This window comes from Microchirus variegatus, assembly GCF_963457635.1.
Source record: "Microchirus variegatus genome assembly, chromosome: 10".
Taxonomy (NCBI): Eukaryota; Metazoa; Chordata; class Actinopteri; order Pleuronectiformes; family Soleidae; genus Microchirus; species Microchirus variegatus.
The window spans coordinates 25,344,263-25,361,420 of record NC_139811.1 but is presented as its reverse complement, the minus strand read 5'-3'; the positions used below and the strand labels follow the sequence as shown (position 1 = coordinate 25,361,420).

The following is a 17,158-nucleotide window of genomic DNA, read 5'->3' as shown; positions in this document are numbered from 1 at the left end:
GGGGCTACTACATGTAAACCGGTCACAAAAACGGTTCGTTGTACACACAGTTGCATATTTCTCTACCCTTCAAGCTTAATTTTTACCGTTGGCATTAACGTCAACTGTAACATGTAGCACTAATGTTTTCTCCACCGTCTTTACAATTGTACACTTGAGTAATACCAACGAGAAACCTGCCAGTTCGGTTTGGTACAGTACGCAATGGTAAATTACTTGGTTAGGCTTGCGTTTAGACTGAGATCAGTACCTTTACTTGGTAGGTGTGGTTGCCAACATGTGAGAAAACCTTGGAGTGAGACTTTGTGGCGTGCAGGGCATATATATGGCTGCTCCAGTCAAGGTTATCACCACACACCCAATAGATTTATTTATAGTAATATTTTATGCATCCCAAGCTTATAATGAATTATATATTTGCTTAATACTCCATACAATAATAGTACTTTAAAAAAATATAGCTGAGCTGGTGGAATCAATCCTGCAAACTTCTGGACACAAGTCCCCCTTACTTAACCACCAGGCCACCACTGTTATTCACTTGTGAAAGACGCAAAAGAAGAAGTATGCTGTAATATTGCCGGTTGGTGATTGGAACATGGTTGGAAACAGTGGTGGGTAGATTAGCCAAAAAATTTACTCAAGTCTTACTTTAAGATAATAAGTATTCATTTAGTAGAAGTAAAAGTACTCATGAAAATAATTACTCGAGTAAGAGTAAAAAAGGTTTCTCTGGGGACGGAGACTGAAAAAAGCCCCATATTCAACAGCAACCCTGAACCTGAAGTACTGACACGTTGTACCAAGCGTACACCTATGGATGTTAAAAACACGGACTGTGTGTCTGTCCAATGAGCAACGACCCTGGTCGAGAGCAGATAGCTTTTCCGTTTTGAGTTAATGTTTTTGTGTTTGCTGCTTTTTGTCTTTGTGTTTTTTGATTTGCGTTTGTGTTTTGCACCTCAGGGCCACCGTACAAAATAGACAAAACATAATATAAAACAGCAATGATGAAATTAAGATAATATTAATAATAATTTAAATGAAACAATAAATAATGTCTTTAAAATAAAAGAAATAACTGTTGAAATAATGAAATATAAATAATAATATAAAAAATAAATGAATAACAATAATAAATTAATTATTTGAAAAATTAAATACATCACCCTTACATAACTAAAAGTATAATAAATTAGGATTATCCAATTTGGATACATCGGCACGGTAACCAAGTATAAGTATTGGTTGGCCGCTCAGCTGACAGCCAGTTGGCTGCATTTGATTGGGAAGATTTTATCAGCTAAATAGACACGTTATAGAAATGTTGGCTGAAGACGTTCCGGGAGAAGTAGAAGTAACAACCGATACTTAGCCAAATGGAACGCCGTAAAAGTATATAAAGTATAAATAAGTATATATAAGTAACATATACTCGAGTAAAAGTAAACATATATTGCAATAAAACTACTCCTAAAATTAAAATTTTTCCAAAACAACAACATCAAAGGTCCTTGTTCTAACCGGGTCACGAACCCAGGTCTTCTTGCTGCAAAGGCAATAGTGCTTCATAAAGTCTACATTGTCAGTGGTTTGGAAACATGGTTATACTTTGGTACCTCAGAGGTTGTTGTTAGGATTTAGGAAACAATAATAGGCAGTAAATGGAAGAGGAGGAGGACGCTGTGTGAGATGAACAGCCAATGGCAGGCTTATATCCACAGCCTACAACAGTGACTCAGCCTAACACAGGTCTGTCTCTGAGGATTTAAGCGTGGAAAGGCAGCTCAGGTAAACAGGAGCTACATGAAAGATGACAGCTTTAATGTGCATCTCTCTCTCCATCTGGACAGAGAGGGTTTGTTGTCTTTTGTATGAGAAGGATTCACTCAGCTGGCACAAATCCTCTTCTCTCTGAAAACCTCTGATCATCACGTCGTTGACGACAGTGAAGCGCTCCGGGGAAACTGCTTTCCCATAATGAACCCAAGAGAGCTGCCCACAGCCTGACTTCATAATCACCGTGTGTGCACTGCGTGTGTGCGTGTCTCTCTACAGTTGTGAGGACATTCTTGGGTGGTCCTCACCACTCACTTTAGAAAGCTTTTTGTGCAATGTACACAGTAAGACAGAGGACTGAGATGCAGGTGAGGTGAAACAGCTATGGTCCAGTCAAAAAAATCACACTTTAACACAAAAACACTTTAATCCAGTGGAAGCCAAAGTCATACACAGGAAATCAGTCCAAACCAAACAAAGGCAAACAAATCAGACAAGGACGAGGCACAAATCCAAAAACCAAAAATACGAGCACGGGTGAAAGATTAACAGTATAACACTATAAAAACATGACAGAGAAATGCACACTCAGGAAACAAAGACAACCTGGCAGGGAAATGTGATGAATGCTGAAAACAACAGGAACAGGAAGTGAGCCTGGTCAAGTAAATGACGGGAAAACTAAACCTTGTGGGGACATTTTGTCTGGGCCCCACAACTTTAACGAAAGGGCTTTTTTCAGGGTGAAGACCTGGCTTTAGGGTAAGAATTGGATTAAGGTTATGTCTGTCCCAAAGGTCAGCACTGAATTGGGAAAAAGGCTTTTGTTTGTTTGTTTGTTTGTTTTCCTGGAATGATCTGCAGAAAGATTTGAAACGGGATGTTTTCAGGATAATGCTGGACCGGAGGCAGACACATCTTTGGAGATGGGTTTTATTGATTATGGTTGTGATACTGAAAATTGCTTATTAGGTTTCTTTTTACTTCACCCCACGGATTGGGAGTGAAGTATTGTTTTTGGCGGCTCTGTGTCTGTCTGTTTGTTTGTTTGTTTGTTTGTCTTTCCGCACTTGCCTCTATGACCAACAGCGGGCGTCAGATGCTTGATGCGTGAATGGGGTCAAGTGTCTGCCATCTCTGATTGCCTTGCTTAAATAATGTTTTTATATATGCATATGTGTGGCTGCTGACTGTTTGTCTGTAACCATGTTGTGCTTTGTTTGTTTGTTTGATTGTTTTTTTGTAAATAAAAACTGGATAAATAGGCAATGCATTATGTCTATGATGTGTCCTCACTAAGATAGAAAAACAAACATTTGCGTGTGTGTGTGTGTGTGTTTTGCCTTTTTATAGTGTTTGAGTGAAAACAAAAGAGCTTCAGTGTTAATGCTCATCTGTGTGTGATCGCTTAAGTGCTACATGGGGGTGTGTTTTGCCAGTGTGTGTTTGTGTGCGTGTGTGTGTGTGTGTGCGTGACAGACTCAGCCATGTTAAACATTAACTCTCTCTCTCTCTGTGTGCATGAGTGAGTCACTCTGAGAGGCTTCACCAGCTATATTGAGCTCTGTATTAAACAGGAGATGGAATAATGGTCTCTTCATCATCAGCTCCCCCTGAGATCACAATAGTAAACTGTCATGTGCATTAGAATTCACGACATTTTGCCAAACTTTGCCTTTGAAAAATCGATGTTCAAAGACGCTGCGTCGACGTGAGGCCTTTTCACCGGTGACTTTCTGGGATGAGCTCCATCATCCATCCCCCAGTGCATCATAAACAAATGGTAGATACTCTCCACCAGGAGAAGGAGGAGGCAGAGAGGGGGGAAAGAAAGAAAAATAAAAAGAATACGGGACTTGGAATGGAAGTGGAAGTGGAGCGTGGAGGAGGAAACAACTTGACAGGGCATCTTATCTTCACTGTGTTCTTCACAGTGCTCTGGATTTAAGCTACTCCCTGAAAGGTGGAACATTGAATTCATGCAGCAGGTTTCTTTGCCTCTCTCTTTTTTTTTGTTTTCCTTTCTGCTCTCGATGGAGGAGGAAAAAAAAGGCAGAAGGAAAAAAAAAAACAGATACTATTCACGAGTCGTGTCATCTGGTAGCAAATCTTCAAACTGTGAATATCTGTTCCCTTTGTGTCTCATCGGCGAATAATAAGCGCACAAATGAGGAATGTCAAACAGGCAGCACTCGCTGGCTCGCAGCTGTCCAATCTGTATTCTAAACACTGACTAAAGGTTAGCTCTGCTGCCAACAAGTCAGCACGAGTCCCTGTGTGTGGTGAGAAAAATTCAAAATTCAAAAACTAAATTTAATCAGGACTCAACAGCATATGACGCAGAGCTCATAATATCAAGTTATAATTGTATTTTTTTTTTGCTTATGTGGATTGTGGATAAAGTGGATTATGTGGATTTGGATAAAGAGGGCGAGCCCGTAAATTGGTGCTGCTAGAAAATAATCCGGGACTTGATCAACCCCGGATGGGTCACCTGAGTGAGATAGAAATGATGTTGAACAGATCCTAAAAGATGTACTGTATCATGAATCTATTTTGACCTTGATTTTTTCTCAAAAAGAAGTTTGAAAGTTCGACCCCTTGACCCCTGCTGAAACAATTTTTTCAGACTCTACTCTAGTCCCTGTTGATTTAATGTAAAAACTGTAATATTTTAAATTACAGTACAATACAGCCATAGCAATAATTTTGTAACAGATGAGTAACATAATCTTATTTCTAATCACTGAGTAAAAGATTTAAAGGTGCCATATGCCTTTTAGGTTTCGTTTTCTGACGTAACTGGCAACCCGTGGTTGCTCGGCAGCTGAGACTCTACTGGCTGCAATGATTGGTAGATGGTGGTAGGTGGCGCCACATGCCAAAACATGATTTCAAAATATAAACATGATTTGCAGTCTGAAAAATATTTTCTTTAATGCAAATATTTTGTCTGTACTGTTGTTGTTGTTGAGTTCAGTTTGTTATATGAACATTATTCCTGAGTCTCTGTGACATATTAGGAGGATTTTATGGCCAGTTGCTTTAGATTTATTACATAATGCACTTTTAATAATACTCATAGAAACGTGCCACAGTGCCTTATTGTATGTTCTCTACATGTGTGCGTGGCTTTTCTCTTCCTCCCCAGTCCAAAAACATGAAATATAGGGATTAGTTAAATTGGTCACTCTAAATTGAAAGTAAAATGACTTTGTCTCTAACCCTAACCCCCCCGTGAGGATAGAGTGGTAAAATGGATGGATGGATTAGGTATTACACTAATTGTACACTGCTTATATCAATGTGGTGTTTGTGTGTGTGTGTGTGTGTGTGTGTGTGTGTGTGTGTGTGTGTGTGTGTGTGTGTGTGTGTGTGTGTGTGTGTGTGTGTGTGTGTGTGTGTGTGTGTGTGTGTGTGTGTGTTATCTGAACATCACAAAACAATCATCTTTGTTATCAGGGGATAATGGCCTGGGATCTCATGATAATGAGATAAATTAATGTGTTATTTCAGGATAATAGATCTCGTTTCCCCGAGTGATGACGAGTTAATTCATGTGTTCATCACATGACGAGCAGGATGGTGTGATTGTCTGTAAAGCTTCTCCTAAGATGAAAACTGACAGACACACACACACACACACACACACACACACACACACACACACAGGTTAGACTGAACATCAATAGATTCTTCGTTTTGTGACATTTTCAGCTGTCAGAGCCTCCGAGCTGCTGCTGGCGCTTCACTTCCCCAACTCTGATAAATAAAGAAATGATTAGTAAAGAGGGAAGAAGAACCTTTTTAACTTTTGTTATCTCGTCATCATGAGACAACTGGCCATGTTATCCCGCGGTCATGAAATAAGATTATTCTGTGCTCTTGAGATAACAGAATTAAAGCAGAGGCTTTAAAATTCAATGTCAAAATCAGTGCCAGAAACTGATTTGGGTCCTTAAGACTTTATCTGTTAAACACCTGTACATGTGAAGCTGAATGGGCTCCTTAATGAAACCCTTCAGCCACAAGCTGTAGAAGCCACAGATCACTTTTTGGCAACGGTAATACTGCCTGTTTCTGGTTACACTCAGTGGTCTAGTGACTTAATATCTCATTAGTAATGATTATTACTTAATATCTCTTTATTATGATATAGCATCTAATTATGACTTACTTTCTTATTATTGTGACTTACTATATTATTATGATGGCTTAGTATCTTATAATTGTGACTTAGTATAATATTATCATTATTATGACTTAGTATACTATTACTATAAAAATAGTATCTCATTATGACTTACTATCTCAGAATCATGACTTACTATATGACTTAGTATACCTTTATTATGACTTACTATCTCAGAAGTATGACTTATTATCGTATAATTATGACTTAGTATACCTTTATTATGACTTAGTATCTTACAATTATGACTTAGTATACCTTTATTATGACTTAGTATCTTATAATTATGACTTAGTAGGGGGGGTTGGGTACAGAGGAAGAGAGGGAGAGATGCACAGGCAACAATAACAATGACAGTGTCTAAATAAATTGATACAAAGCAGACAGAACTTCACAGAACAGAACATAAACAGATTTTGACTGACATTTATTTGTTAACAGGTATGGTTTCTAGTAACCGTTAACGACCATATGAAGTGAGGGTAACCAGGTTTACAACAGCTATATCAGTTCAGTTTGATCTTATATTGTAGTGGGGTGTGTGCTTGTGTGTGAGCATGAGCATGTGTGTATTCCCACCAGGCTGACAGGGAAGTATTTATATTTAGGCTTTTAAAGCACTGATGCCGTTTGATGGTTTTGCCTATAAATGGCAGATTTTGATTTATTTGCAGTGTTTCTTCTATGTCAAGCCACAGGCTGTGCAGTGGGTTGGGTTTAATCAATTTTTGGACATGCTGAAGCTTATTTGCTAGAAAGTAATTGTGGGAGTTCAGAAGAATAGGCTTGTGTTTTTTGGAGGGTTTTTAAGCTAATGCGTGCTGGTTTGTTTTTCCAGAGGAATTTAGTTGTGGCAGAGTCTAGTGATTTAAACCAGATTGGTGAAGGTTGGGTGGGGATCTTAAGAAGAGGTAATTGATTTTTGGTAAAATCTTAATTTTTATAGTGGCAACTCTTCCCATAAGTGATATAGGTAGAGAATTCCATCATAGGAGGTCATCCTCTATTGATTTAAGTAGTGGAGTATAGTTTATTGTGTTAGTTCTGGCAGCCTGGAGGAAACATGTATACCCAGATATCTGATGTTTCCTGACTTCAGAGGGCTTGATGGTGATGGTTTGAAGCTATAATTAATAGGTAGGATAATTGATTTTGTCCAGTTTATTGAGTAATCTGATATGGCTGAAAATGTATTAATAAGTGAAATGGTTTCGGAGAGAGAGCTTTGTGAGTTTTGAAGGAAAAGCAACACATCATCAGCATAGAGGCTTATTTTGTGATGTATTTTTGTTGTTTGAATTCCTTTAATATTTTTGTTTGCACGGATTGCTGCTGCGAGTGGTTCAATAAAGACGGCAAACAGTGACGGAGAGAGTGGGCAACTTTGTCTGTTGCACCTCTGGAGGGTGAAACTTGGAGAAGTTTGATCATTTGTCCGGACAGAGGCGCTGGGTGAACTGTTCACAATTTTGATCCAGGAGATAAAGTTTTCTCTGAATCCAAATTGTTGCATTGTAACAAGAAGGAATTCCCAGTTTACTTTGTCAAATGCTTTTTCTGCATCTAGTGAGACCACTGTTGCTTTAAGTTTATTGATTGTGCAGTAGTCTATAATATTTACTAGTCTGTGTGTATTAGTAGTTGAATGTCTATCCTTAATGAATCCTGTCTGGTCTGGGTGGATTATGAAGGGGATGATTTTTTCCAATCTCCTTGCTAGGGCTTTGCGTTTATGAGTGAGATTGGACGATAGCTGGATGAGAGTGAGGGGTCTTTCTCTGGTTTGAGGTGGAGACAGATATGTGCTGTGTTTATGTGTGGGGGAAGACTGCCACTTTCCTTAGTTTCTATGACCATTTTATAGAATGTTGGTGCTAGTGTAGGCCAAAATGTTTTGTAGAATTCCACTGGGAATCCATCTGGTCCTGGGGCTTTCCTGTTTGGCATATGATGTGGGGCTTCATTCATTTCAGCTATTGTGATATGGGACTCCATAGACTTGACCTGCTCATTATTAAGTTTTGGTAGCTCTATGGAGTTTAAAAATGTCTGTACTAGATGAGTTATTGTTTGATGAATATAAGTTTTTATAGAATTCTCTAAAAAATTCTTCCAGTGCATGGGTTAATTTACCAGGTTAATTTATGGGTTGATTTAATTTTTATGGAATGAATAGGTTTTTTTTCTTTATTTAGTTTAAGTTGCTTTGCTAGGTATCTACTGGATTTATTGCTGTGTTCAAAATGTTCTTTCTTGTAGTAGGAGTAGGAGATTGTTCTATCATATCTCATTATTATGACATCACATCTCATTATTATGACTTAGTATCACTTGGGAATGCACCCCCCCCCCCTTTTTGTTTTCTTACATGTGGGGGAAATGGGTTTCCATAGGTCATTTTCATTAAAAACACGAATTAAATATAATACAATTCATCATGTGCATACTTGTCTTGTGACACTCTTCACACAAAAATCAGATTAATCTGTAAAAAAAAAACTGTAGACAGGAAGTTAATAACAGGACAAACCAATGAAAACAACCTCCTTGGTGCTGGTAAAAATAAAGTAGTGAACATGGTCGTTCTGTATGTTGTTCCTGTACATCAGCTCTTCTTGGAGCACTGGATTCCATCTTGGAACTGAATTCAGATCAGTGACGTGTGGTGAGCTCTAGGGTAGGTAGGCAGTCACAGACCAAGACGTACACACACTAAATTAGTGTTTCATACGTTGCAGTCAGTGCACCATGCAATCTGAGAATATCAAGATTGTAGTACTGTACTATAACAGAAACTTAAACTGTGTGTGTGTGTGCGTGCACATGTGCGTTGCGTGTTAAAGAGAGGGAGGGCGGTAGAGAGAGAGAGTTAGTTCAGACTTCCTTAGTTCATTTGAAGATAAAGTCCATGCGCCGTTCCTTCTTCCCAAAGTTGTCGATGACAGAGTTATAAAAGTCTCTTTGGTCTTCAGTCTACAGAGTTTACAGTTGCTCTGTCCTTTTTCTTATTTCACTCTTTTTAAAAAGTACATATAACTGTCTGTCCCTTCCTTTGGAGAAGGTCCGGTAGCTCAGGCGTGGGTCTCCTCTCTAATAAAAGCTTCCGTTTTTCATCAAATGCCAGCCTTAAGAAATGTTTAAGCCTCTCTTGTAGAGCCATCATTACACCTCCCGCTAAATTGCTGGACGCAAAACAGCGAGAGGGCGTGACGGTGTGTTGACAATTCACAAAAGCAATGTGAACGTAAATGCAGCACAAACACAGTACAGTTACGTCAAAAGGCGGCGTAGCTATCGGAGGTCTTTGCCTTTGGTCTGTAATACAACGCAATGGCACTGCCTAGGGTTGGCACTGCCTACCCTGACTGCACGTCACTGATTCAGATGTGATCTTAACGACTTCTCACTAGGACACACTTGAGTTTTAATGACTCATCTATGAGAGTATCAGTGTTTATACTGTAGTTCATACAGTACATTTTTGCAAAACAGAGAAGTTGCCAACCACTGGTTTCCTTCCCTTTCCACAATCTGCTGTTTCGAAAAAACACACCAAAACAACTGTTTTGCAAAGTTAATGAGGTTGTAACAAAGCGATTAATCAATACCTCCTGTTATGAAAGTAATCAAAAAAACATTAGCAACAGCAAACCTTTGTTCCACAGGTCCAACATTGCTTCTTTTTTTTCTCCTAAATTATTAATGCTGCAGTATAGTATATCTGAATTCTGAGCTGCAGAGTGCAGCCATTAAACGTGTAAAAAAAAAAGTGTCTGACATGGCCACATTCATTCAGACTGACCTCATGCACCTTGTTTGAAAGCTGTTTCATGGTCTAATTGTTGTTCATGGAGAATATTAATGCGCCACAGTGTCTGTGGCCGGCAAAAGGCCAAGGTGAGCTCTGCTGCTGCTGCTGAGCAAGGCTATTGGTGTCAAAATACAACATGTTTTGGGCGTCAACCTTGCACACACTTTAGCAGAACATGTAAACATTTACACAGGGGGTATGAGTCAACCCGTTTTTTTCTTCTTCTCCAAACCCTACTCTCCTCCTCTTTCAGGGGTTGTTCTCAATCTCTTCTTTCAATGTGTGTGTTTTTCTGTTGCTCTTTCACTGATCAGCCTTCCTGTTGCTGCAGAGCAACTGTGAACAGTGAGATAAGGAGCGTGAGAGCACATTATTGGGGGGGGGGGGGGGGGAGACAGAGAGAGAGACAGAGAGACGAGTAACAGACAGGCGACAACCTGAAGGGCAAAAAGTCTGGTTAATTAGGTCGTGCACAGAGGTCATTCCAGGACTCCAGCAGCGGGAGCTGCAGAGGTGAAATGGCCTCAATCTGAGGGAACTCCTTCTGAGGCTGAGGGACAGACACATCTCAAACCTGCACGGGCAAGGATTAAGACCTGCATAAATCCTTAGAACAAACTAACTGGGGAAACTGGAGCTTAAGCATCCAGGCCTCTGAGGATCAACAGCACTGGATATGCATGCTGATGCACTTTGACTCCGCTGGCATGAAACGTGTGGGGGGGGCCGGACTAAAGGGAGGATCGGGCTGTTATTGGATCCTGTGTTGCACTGAGGACAGTTTTGCCTGAGACTTGAGCCAATGTGCTAAAAAAAATAGACGAGGGTGGTGGTTTGAGTGGTACGACGTGGGAGGGAGGGACGAGGGACGAGCTACAGGCCATTCAGAGAGCGAGGCGGCCAATATCCAGTCGAGGCTGGGGGAGTTTGCGGCTCCGGCAGGGCCAGAGTGGGCAGCGATGAGTCAGAGGAAGCTGACACGACAGCTGAGGTTGTGCGAGAGTCCTGAGGGTCTGGCTCCGGCGCCCCCTCTCACCTCACCTCTGTCACCGCTCGATCAGTCTCGAGAACACGGGGGCTCTGCTCTGTTTCGCCGAATGAAACTGAACCGCAGTATTCAGGAGCACAGTCGCTCGTCTCACTATTTCTGCAGGTACAGTTCTGCATCCAAGCCACTGACCTATACTTTTCCGCTCAACCCTTACTAACCCATCTATATATGTTCACACACACACACACACACACATATATATATGTGTGTGTGTGTGTCTGTGTGAAGATATTTGTGTTTGTGTCTGTGAAATGACTCACAAAGTAAATAATTCCTCCCTGCCCACACTGCAGTAACATTTGTCAGATGGGTTAGATTTGGGGCAACGTGCATGATTTTAGAAACACCAGTATCATAATTACTCTGAGGGATATAAATAAATAAAAACAGGGATTAGTGCAGGCATTTGTGCTTTTCATTACTCATTAAATGATAATGTCACCTGTTGTCGCAAGGCCTTCTGGGGACAGGACAGGAATGGCTCCTAATTGGCCAATTTTTTGTGTGTAACATCTAAAAATATCCGCACTTCACTCTCAGTTTTGGAAGTTAAAGTGAAAGGCGTCCATAACCCATGTTGATGACAAAAGTTTGGGAGGCGTCGTCGAGATAAAAGTTGCTCCACTTTAAAAATAGACGCCGCAGCGACACCGCAGTCTGCTTCACTATGTGTTTACTTATGCTGACGTGTGACTGGCTGCAGTCACATATTTTGATTTATCTTTGTGTGCAGAAGTCTTGTTGCTGTTTTGGTGGGAAAAATAATTCAGCAGTGTACTTCTCTCTATGACACCAAACTCCTTGTTAAATAAGTAGTAACTTAATTCCTGAATCTTTTTTCCTTTCAGGAAAACTTAATCTGAGGTTGTTGTTGTTTCTTTTACTAAAGGCTGCTGTGGAGAAGTTTAAAGTTTCAAACTGCAGATGTTGGAGAAAAAAAGAGTAACCCGAGAAGTTTGTTGTTGTCTCTACTAGGGTCCATGTGTAAACTCACCATGACATCATCCGTTGTCAAGGCCATGTATTCTGGTCAGTGCAACAGTGTGAATTGAAACCAGGAGATACCATATCTGGAAGAGCACAGGGGTGGGAGAGGGGTGGAGCTGCAACCTACACCTGCAACCAAGCACCTATTGCATGGCACTAGCTGTCCATCACATGGTGCCTTAAAACGTCTTCAGTCAGAAACAAAAAGTCACATTTGCTGCCTTAACCTAACAATAAGGTGGATGTTGTTTTCCATCAGCAGCTTGTTACTAAGACAAAAGCGTGTGAGATATGTACTGTTAATATTTACTGTGCATTGTTGCAGTTTTAAGAATTACTGTTGCTTCTACAGAACAATAACATATGATATTAGTTATTTTACAGACATTTACTCTCCAAGCATTGCTGTCTTCATGACAAGAGCAGTGTTTATATTTGTATTTTTCAAACCAAATATTTAGTTTTAACTGTCAATTCTAGCAACCGAATCTATTTGAATATGTTTATGTTTTTTGTTTTTTTCATATCCATATGCAATTTAATTTTTTTTGTGTGAAGATAAGAAAATCATTTAAAATCAGATTTGTTAAATCATCTGCTGGGCCAGATACTGATGCTGCCAGGCCAGTTTGGACCCACAGGCCAACAATTGCTGGCCACTGCCACAGACAATCTTCTGGTTTGAAAAGAAAGTGAAGAGATAGCAATTAACCACCAGGTGGCGACTCTGCTGGTGGCAAAAAAAAAGGGTTAATGGCTGCAATCAGGCCCTGAGGGCAGTTGTCTTTCAACTGGAAGGTTGTTGGTTCAATTCCTGTCTCTGTGTCCTTGAGCAGAACATGTTGTATGAAAGATGCTGCATAAAGAGCCTGTTTCAGAAAAGGAAGATCATTTGGCAAACCTACCATATCAGAGTCCTAAAAATATGATAAATATTAATGATCACATATTAATGGCTACAGTCCAAAATTCACTTCATGTGTACAATTAAAGTACAACTTACTTACTTTAATCACAGCCACTGTCTGTAAATGAATATCCATTTTTTTGTGATAGCAGATACATTTGTTAACAATATGTTTCCTTTGGGTTTGAGAAACATCTCAATCATCACATCTCTCCATCACGCTCGTCCTCCACACAAGGGTGATTTGGTTCATTTTGCTCTCGTAAGTGGCTCCAGAAGACGACTTATCACTACAGTGTGACTCTCACGGGGCCAACGGTGGCAGTCTGCCGGTTTAACAGCACTGCAGAGTTGCAGCTGTATGGCTTTAATGCTGCGGCATTTGTCACATATTTCTCTCTCTACAACTTCCCCGCTCAGCAAACGAGAAACACGAAAGGAGGACGGTGTCAGATGATTGTGTTCGGTGTTTGTTTGTTTTTTCCTCCAGATCAGATAAGAGCAGCGGCGAAAAACAAACACTTAGATTGAAAATGTAACAGACATAAACAGAATTTTCCTCTCTCTGTCTTGTCTGACCCTTCAGCTTCGATTCGGAGAATGGTCCCTCACCAGGCCGCAGTCCCATGGATTCGCAGGCGAGTCCTGGGGTGGTGCTGCACCCGTCTTTCCCCCAGAGTCAGCGCAGGGAGTCCTTCCTGTACCGCTCTGACTCTGACTACGACACGTCACCCAAAACCATGTCACGCAACTCCTCTGTCAACAGTGAGGGGTAAGAATGAAGCCATCAACGTGGATCCATCACTCAGCAGACACACACACACACAAACACACACACACACACACACACACCCACACACACACACACACACACACACACACACACACACACACACACACACAGACTCCACATCATCGTAATCAACACAGTCGCACCACAACTGTAATTATGCAAACAAAATGCTAATGACATCGTGATTAATTATCTGCTGTTGTCTTTCTGAGCTGATATTAACATCCGATCTCGTGACTCCATGGAGTCTGAACGCTCCTAAATATGATCACAGAAAAAAACAAGGCAATCAGAGATGACAGACTTCACGCAACAAGCCTCTGTTGTTCATATTGGCAAGTGCAAGTGTGGAAGCACAAACAAATGAACAGACAGACACACAGTCACTAAAAACAATACTTAATTTAAGCAGTGGCGGCTCTTGAAGAAAATTTCAGGGGGGGCATTTTTTTCTGATAATGATTAAGGTGACCCATTTAATAGGTGCATAAAGCAAGACAGTATCAATGTGTTGTTGGGTGATTAACAGTCCTCCTTGTGTCCACTAGATGGCAACTTGATAAACAAATATTATTTACATGAATCTAATGTATGATGTAAAACAGCTAAAGCACAACCACATAAAGACAGGGGCAGCATATTAAGTCAAGTATTTATTCACTGACCAAGGATCAAGAGCTTTCACAACCTTTACCAGATACATACAACAAACATATGATGATATATATGAAGATAGTGCAGTCAAATTATTCATTAAGTGTAAAGGAAAATGCAGAATTGGATCTTTAGATGTGTTGATAAATGCATCTTACAATACTCTCTTACACAAAACAGTCCGATTGTCTGATTTGCGTGAAGTTTAATCTGCAGTTAAACCCTGAGCGATTAAAACATCAACAATGTTAGCAAACAAGCTAACGAACGTAGCTTCAAATGACTGATGTCCGCTGCTATGAGCTATAAACAGCTAACACGTATGAAAGCGTGAACTCTGTGGCACTGGTCAAACTACATGTACTTATCAGTTCGTGCTGGGACCGAATAAACGAGTGAAGAGAAGTTATTCCCTCCTCTCTTTGCTGGAGGGTATGGAGGGTATGTTTTTCGAAAAAAAAAATGTTTTAACATGACAGTCAATTGGAGAATTTTCGGGCGATTCTCCACATCTATCAAATCGCCCCAGAAGAGGCGGAACCATAAAACGTGACTGGAATCTGACGATTCTGATTGGACAATGACAGATAATATGTCTAGAACACTGATAATAACTACCTTTGCTGGCAGAGACGACTGAAAGGAATATTAGTACTAAGGATCTTTGGAATTGCTGAGGAAAAAAAATAATCTTTCTCCACTTAGTTGGGAGGGTGTCGCCCAAATCGTCCCTATACACCGTCCACCCCTGCATTGAAGTGAAAACAGGTGTCCGTAGCTCTCAAGAGGCAGGAGACTGCAGATATGTAGAATGTAGATGTGTAGATTTTTTGTTTTTTACCAACTATACTTATGTTCCCAACTTTCAACTTGAATAATTTCCATTAATTCCCACAAATTCCCATGGAAAGTTTCCAGCTTTGGAAATTTCCAGAATTTTGCAACCCTAGCCAGGAGTGTACGGTCCTATGTGTGACGAGCTCACTGAGGAACGGATGTTAAAACCAGGTCTGAACGTGTGTCAGGATCATTTCCCTGTTTAGATGGGTCACATGGGTCTTTGTAAACATGCAGCTCACAGACTAATTTATAAACACATATAAACACTGAGGGCATTCTCCTTTTTCTTTTCTCTTGTCTTTCTCAAACATTCCCCTGCAGGCACGCTGAAGACATGATCGTCACCCCTTTCGCTCAGGTATGCCTCAAGCATCTCATCTGATACGTCTAATTGCTGCAAATGACTAGAGAAGGGTCGTTAATTAGTGCAGTGAATTTCTTCCTCCCCACTCCCTCCCTCTCCTCTTCTCTCCCTACCTCCTTCTCTCCTTCCTACGCTGTCCGTCCGTGCCCCAGGTGTTGGCCAGCCTACGAACTGTAAGAAGCAACTTCACCATCCTCGCCAATGTCACAACACCCACTAACAAGTCAGTATCATGCTGTCAAACACACGCTTCCCCCCCTTCCCTCGACTCATGCTCGTCACGTCTGCCTGCTTTGTGTGCAGTGTATGTGCATATATATGTAAGTGTGTGTTTACTCTGTATCCTTGCTCTCGTGGGGAAAAAAACACATTTACCGTCAAGATTACCCAGTTTATCACTATCTGACGACCATACGCTCAAGGAAAATATGATCTGCATCGTTTTGGCCTCTCTCCAACTCTCGCTGAGGTGCAGAGAAACTCCGCACCTCAGCCAAAACGGCCCTGACTTTACCCAGACGATATGCAGACGCTCAATAAGACTAAAATTGATTTCCTTTGTAATGTAGTGGAGAGTAGGAGCTGGAGTTGGCAGGGCTTTAAGCACTGCATCAATAATATTTATATATATATATATATATATATATATATATATATATATATATATATATATATATACAGTACTGTGCAAAAGTTTCAGGCACCACCAGCTCTGTTGTTTTTTTCTGTCTGTCAAATCCTGTGATCGTGTGAATTTGGAATGAAGTGTTGCGACTTAAAGCTGCTCTTATATATTAGCGAGCTGTCAATGAGTTTAACTCATGCAACGTGTGTGTATGTAATGCTCAAGCAAGTCTTGAATAAACCTGCCGTAATAGATGTTTTTTACAGCAGATATTTCTTCAAATGAAATAGTAGGACAAACACAGGATTTACCAGTAACATTAATCAACATTCTGATTTTTTTTTTTAAACGACAAAAAAGTGCATACATATTTTCTGGATGTGTTCCAATAAAGTGATTTAGAAATAATGATCCTTTATTTTCGTTATAGCATTGCTAAAACAACACATCTAATGGTGGCCTAAGACTTCTGCACAGCACTGTATATGTATTATGAACCACAGAATTATCAGCATCTGTAATTATGCAGTGTTATGCCCTGAAAATGCCTCACTCACCACATAATTGTGAAGGCTGTTGTTTGAGCTCAGGCTTTCTGTGTCTCTGACTGTTTCTGGAAACTTCAATATTTTATATATTTCACGTAAAAGCAACTGTGGATTTTCTCCCCCTCTGTGAGAGAGCCCAGTCTTTTTTCTTTTTGCTTCATCCTGCAATGTTGAATATGTGTTGAACCCCAGCAGGGGGCAGCGGCGTGTTGTTGTTGTTCTCCTGCTGTAACGAGGTGTTTGTCCACAGGAGGTCACCAGTGACAAGCCAATCCACTGTTCCCCAAGCCACACTCTCTGGTATGTTGTCAACAACTAAACTCCTTAACGAGTAACAAAGACAGTTAGAGGAAATGAGGAGTCAAAGTAAAAGTATCTAGAAATACCCTTAAAAAAATTGAAATGGAACACTTTTGTTTTTACTCAAAGCTCGAAAACATTTTCTATATACACAAAATCACCATTTCTCTCAAATATTGTTCACAAATCTGTCTAAATCTGTGTTAGTGAGCACTTCTCCTTTGTCGAGATAATGACAGTATGAATATTGCATAGGAGTGCCTTAGGCTGGCCACAATAAAAGGCCACTCTGAAATGTGTTTTATCA

At 40.4% G+C, this 17,158-nt stretch overlaps 1 protein-coding gene across 3 annotated transcripts in view; it reads left to right on the top strand.

Annotated features, from left to right (window-relative positions):
• The first annotated feature begins 10,670 nt into the window (after positions 1–10,670).
• pde4a (phosphodiesterase 4A, cAMP-specific) overlaps positions 10,671–17,158 on the top strand; it is a 29,026-nt gene continuing 22,538 nt past the window's right edge. Inside the window, exons 1-5 of one of the 3 annotated variants that reach the window (XM_083896755.1) lie at positions 10,671–10,935; positions 13,314–13,499; positions 15,336–15,372; positions 15,531–15,601; positions 16,802–16,851. In XM_083896755.1, the coding sequence (XP_083752881.1) occupies positions 10,742–10,935; positions 13,314–13,499; positions 15,336–15,372; positions 15,531–15,601; positions 16,802–16,851 (538 nt within the window). In that variant the 5' untranslated portion in view covers positions 10,671–10,741. Of the gene's footprint in view, positions 10,936–13,313; positions 13,500–15,335; positions 15,373–15,530; positions 15,602–16,801; positions 16,852–17,158 lie in introns of those variants that run through there. The other 2 variants (XM_083896756.1, XM_083896757.1) reach the window with 2 other exon arrangements.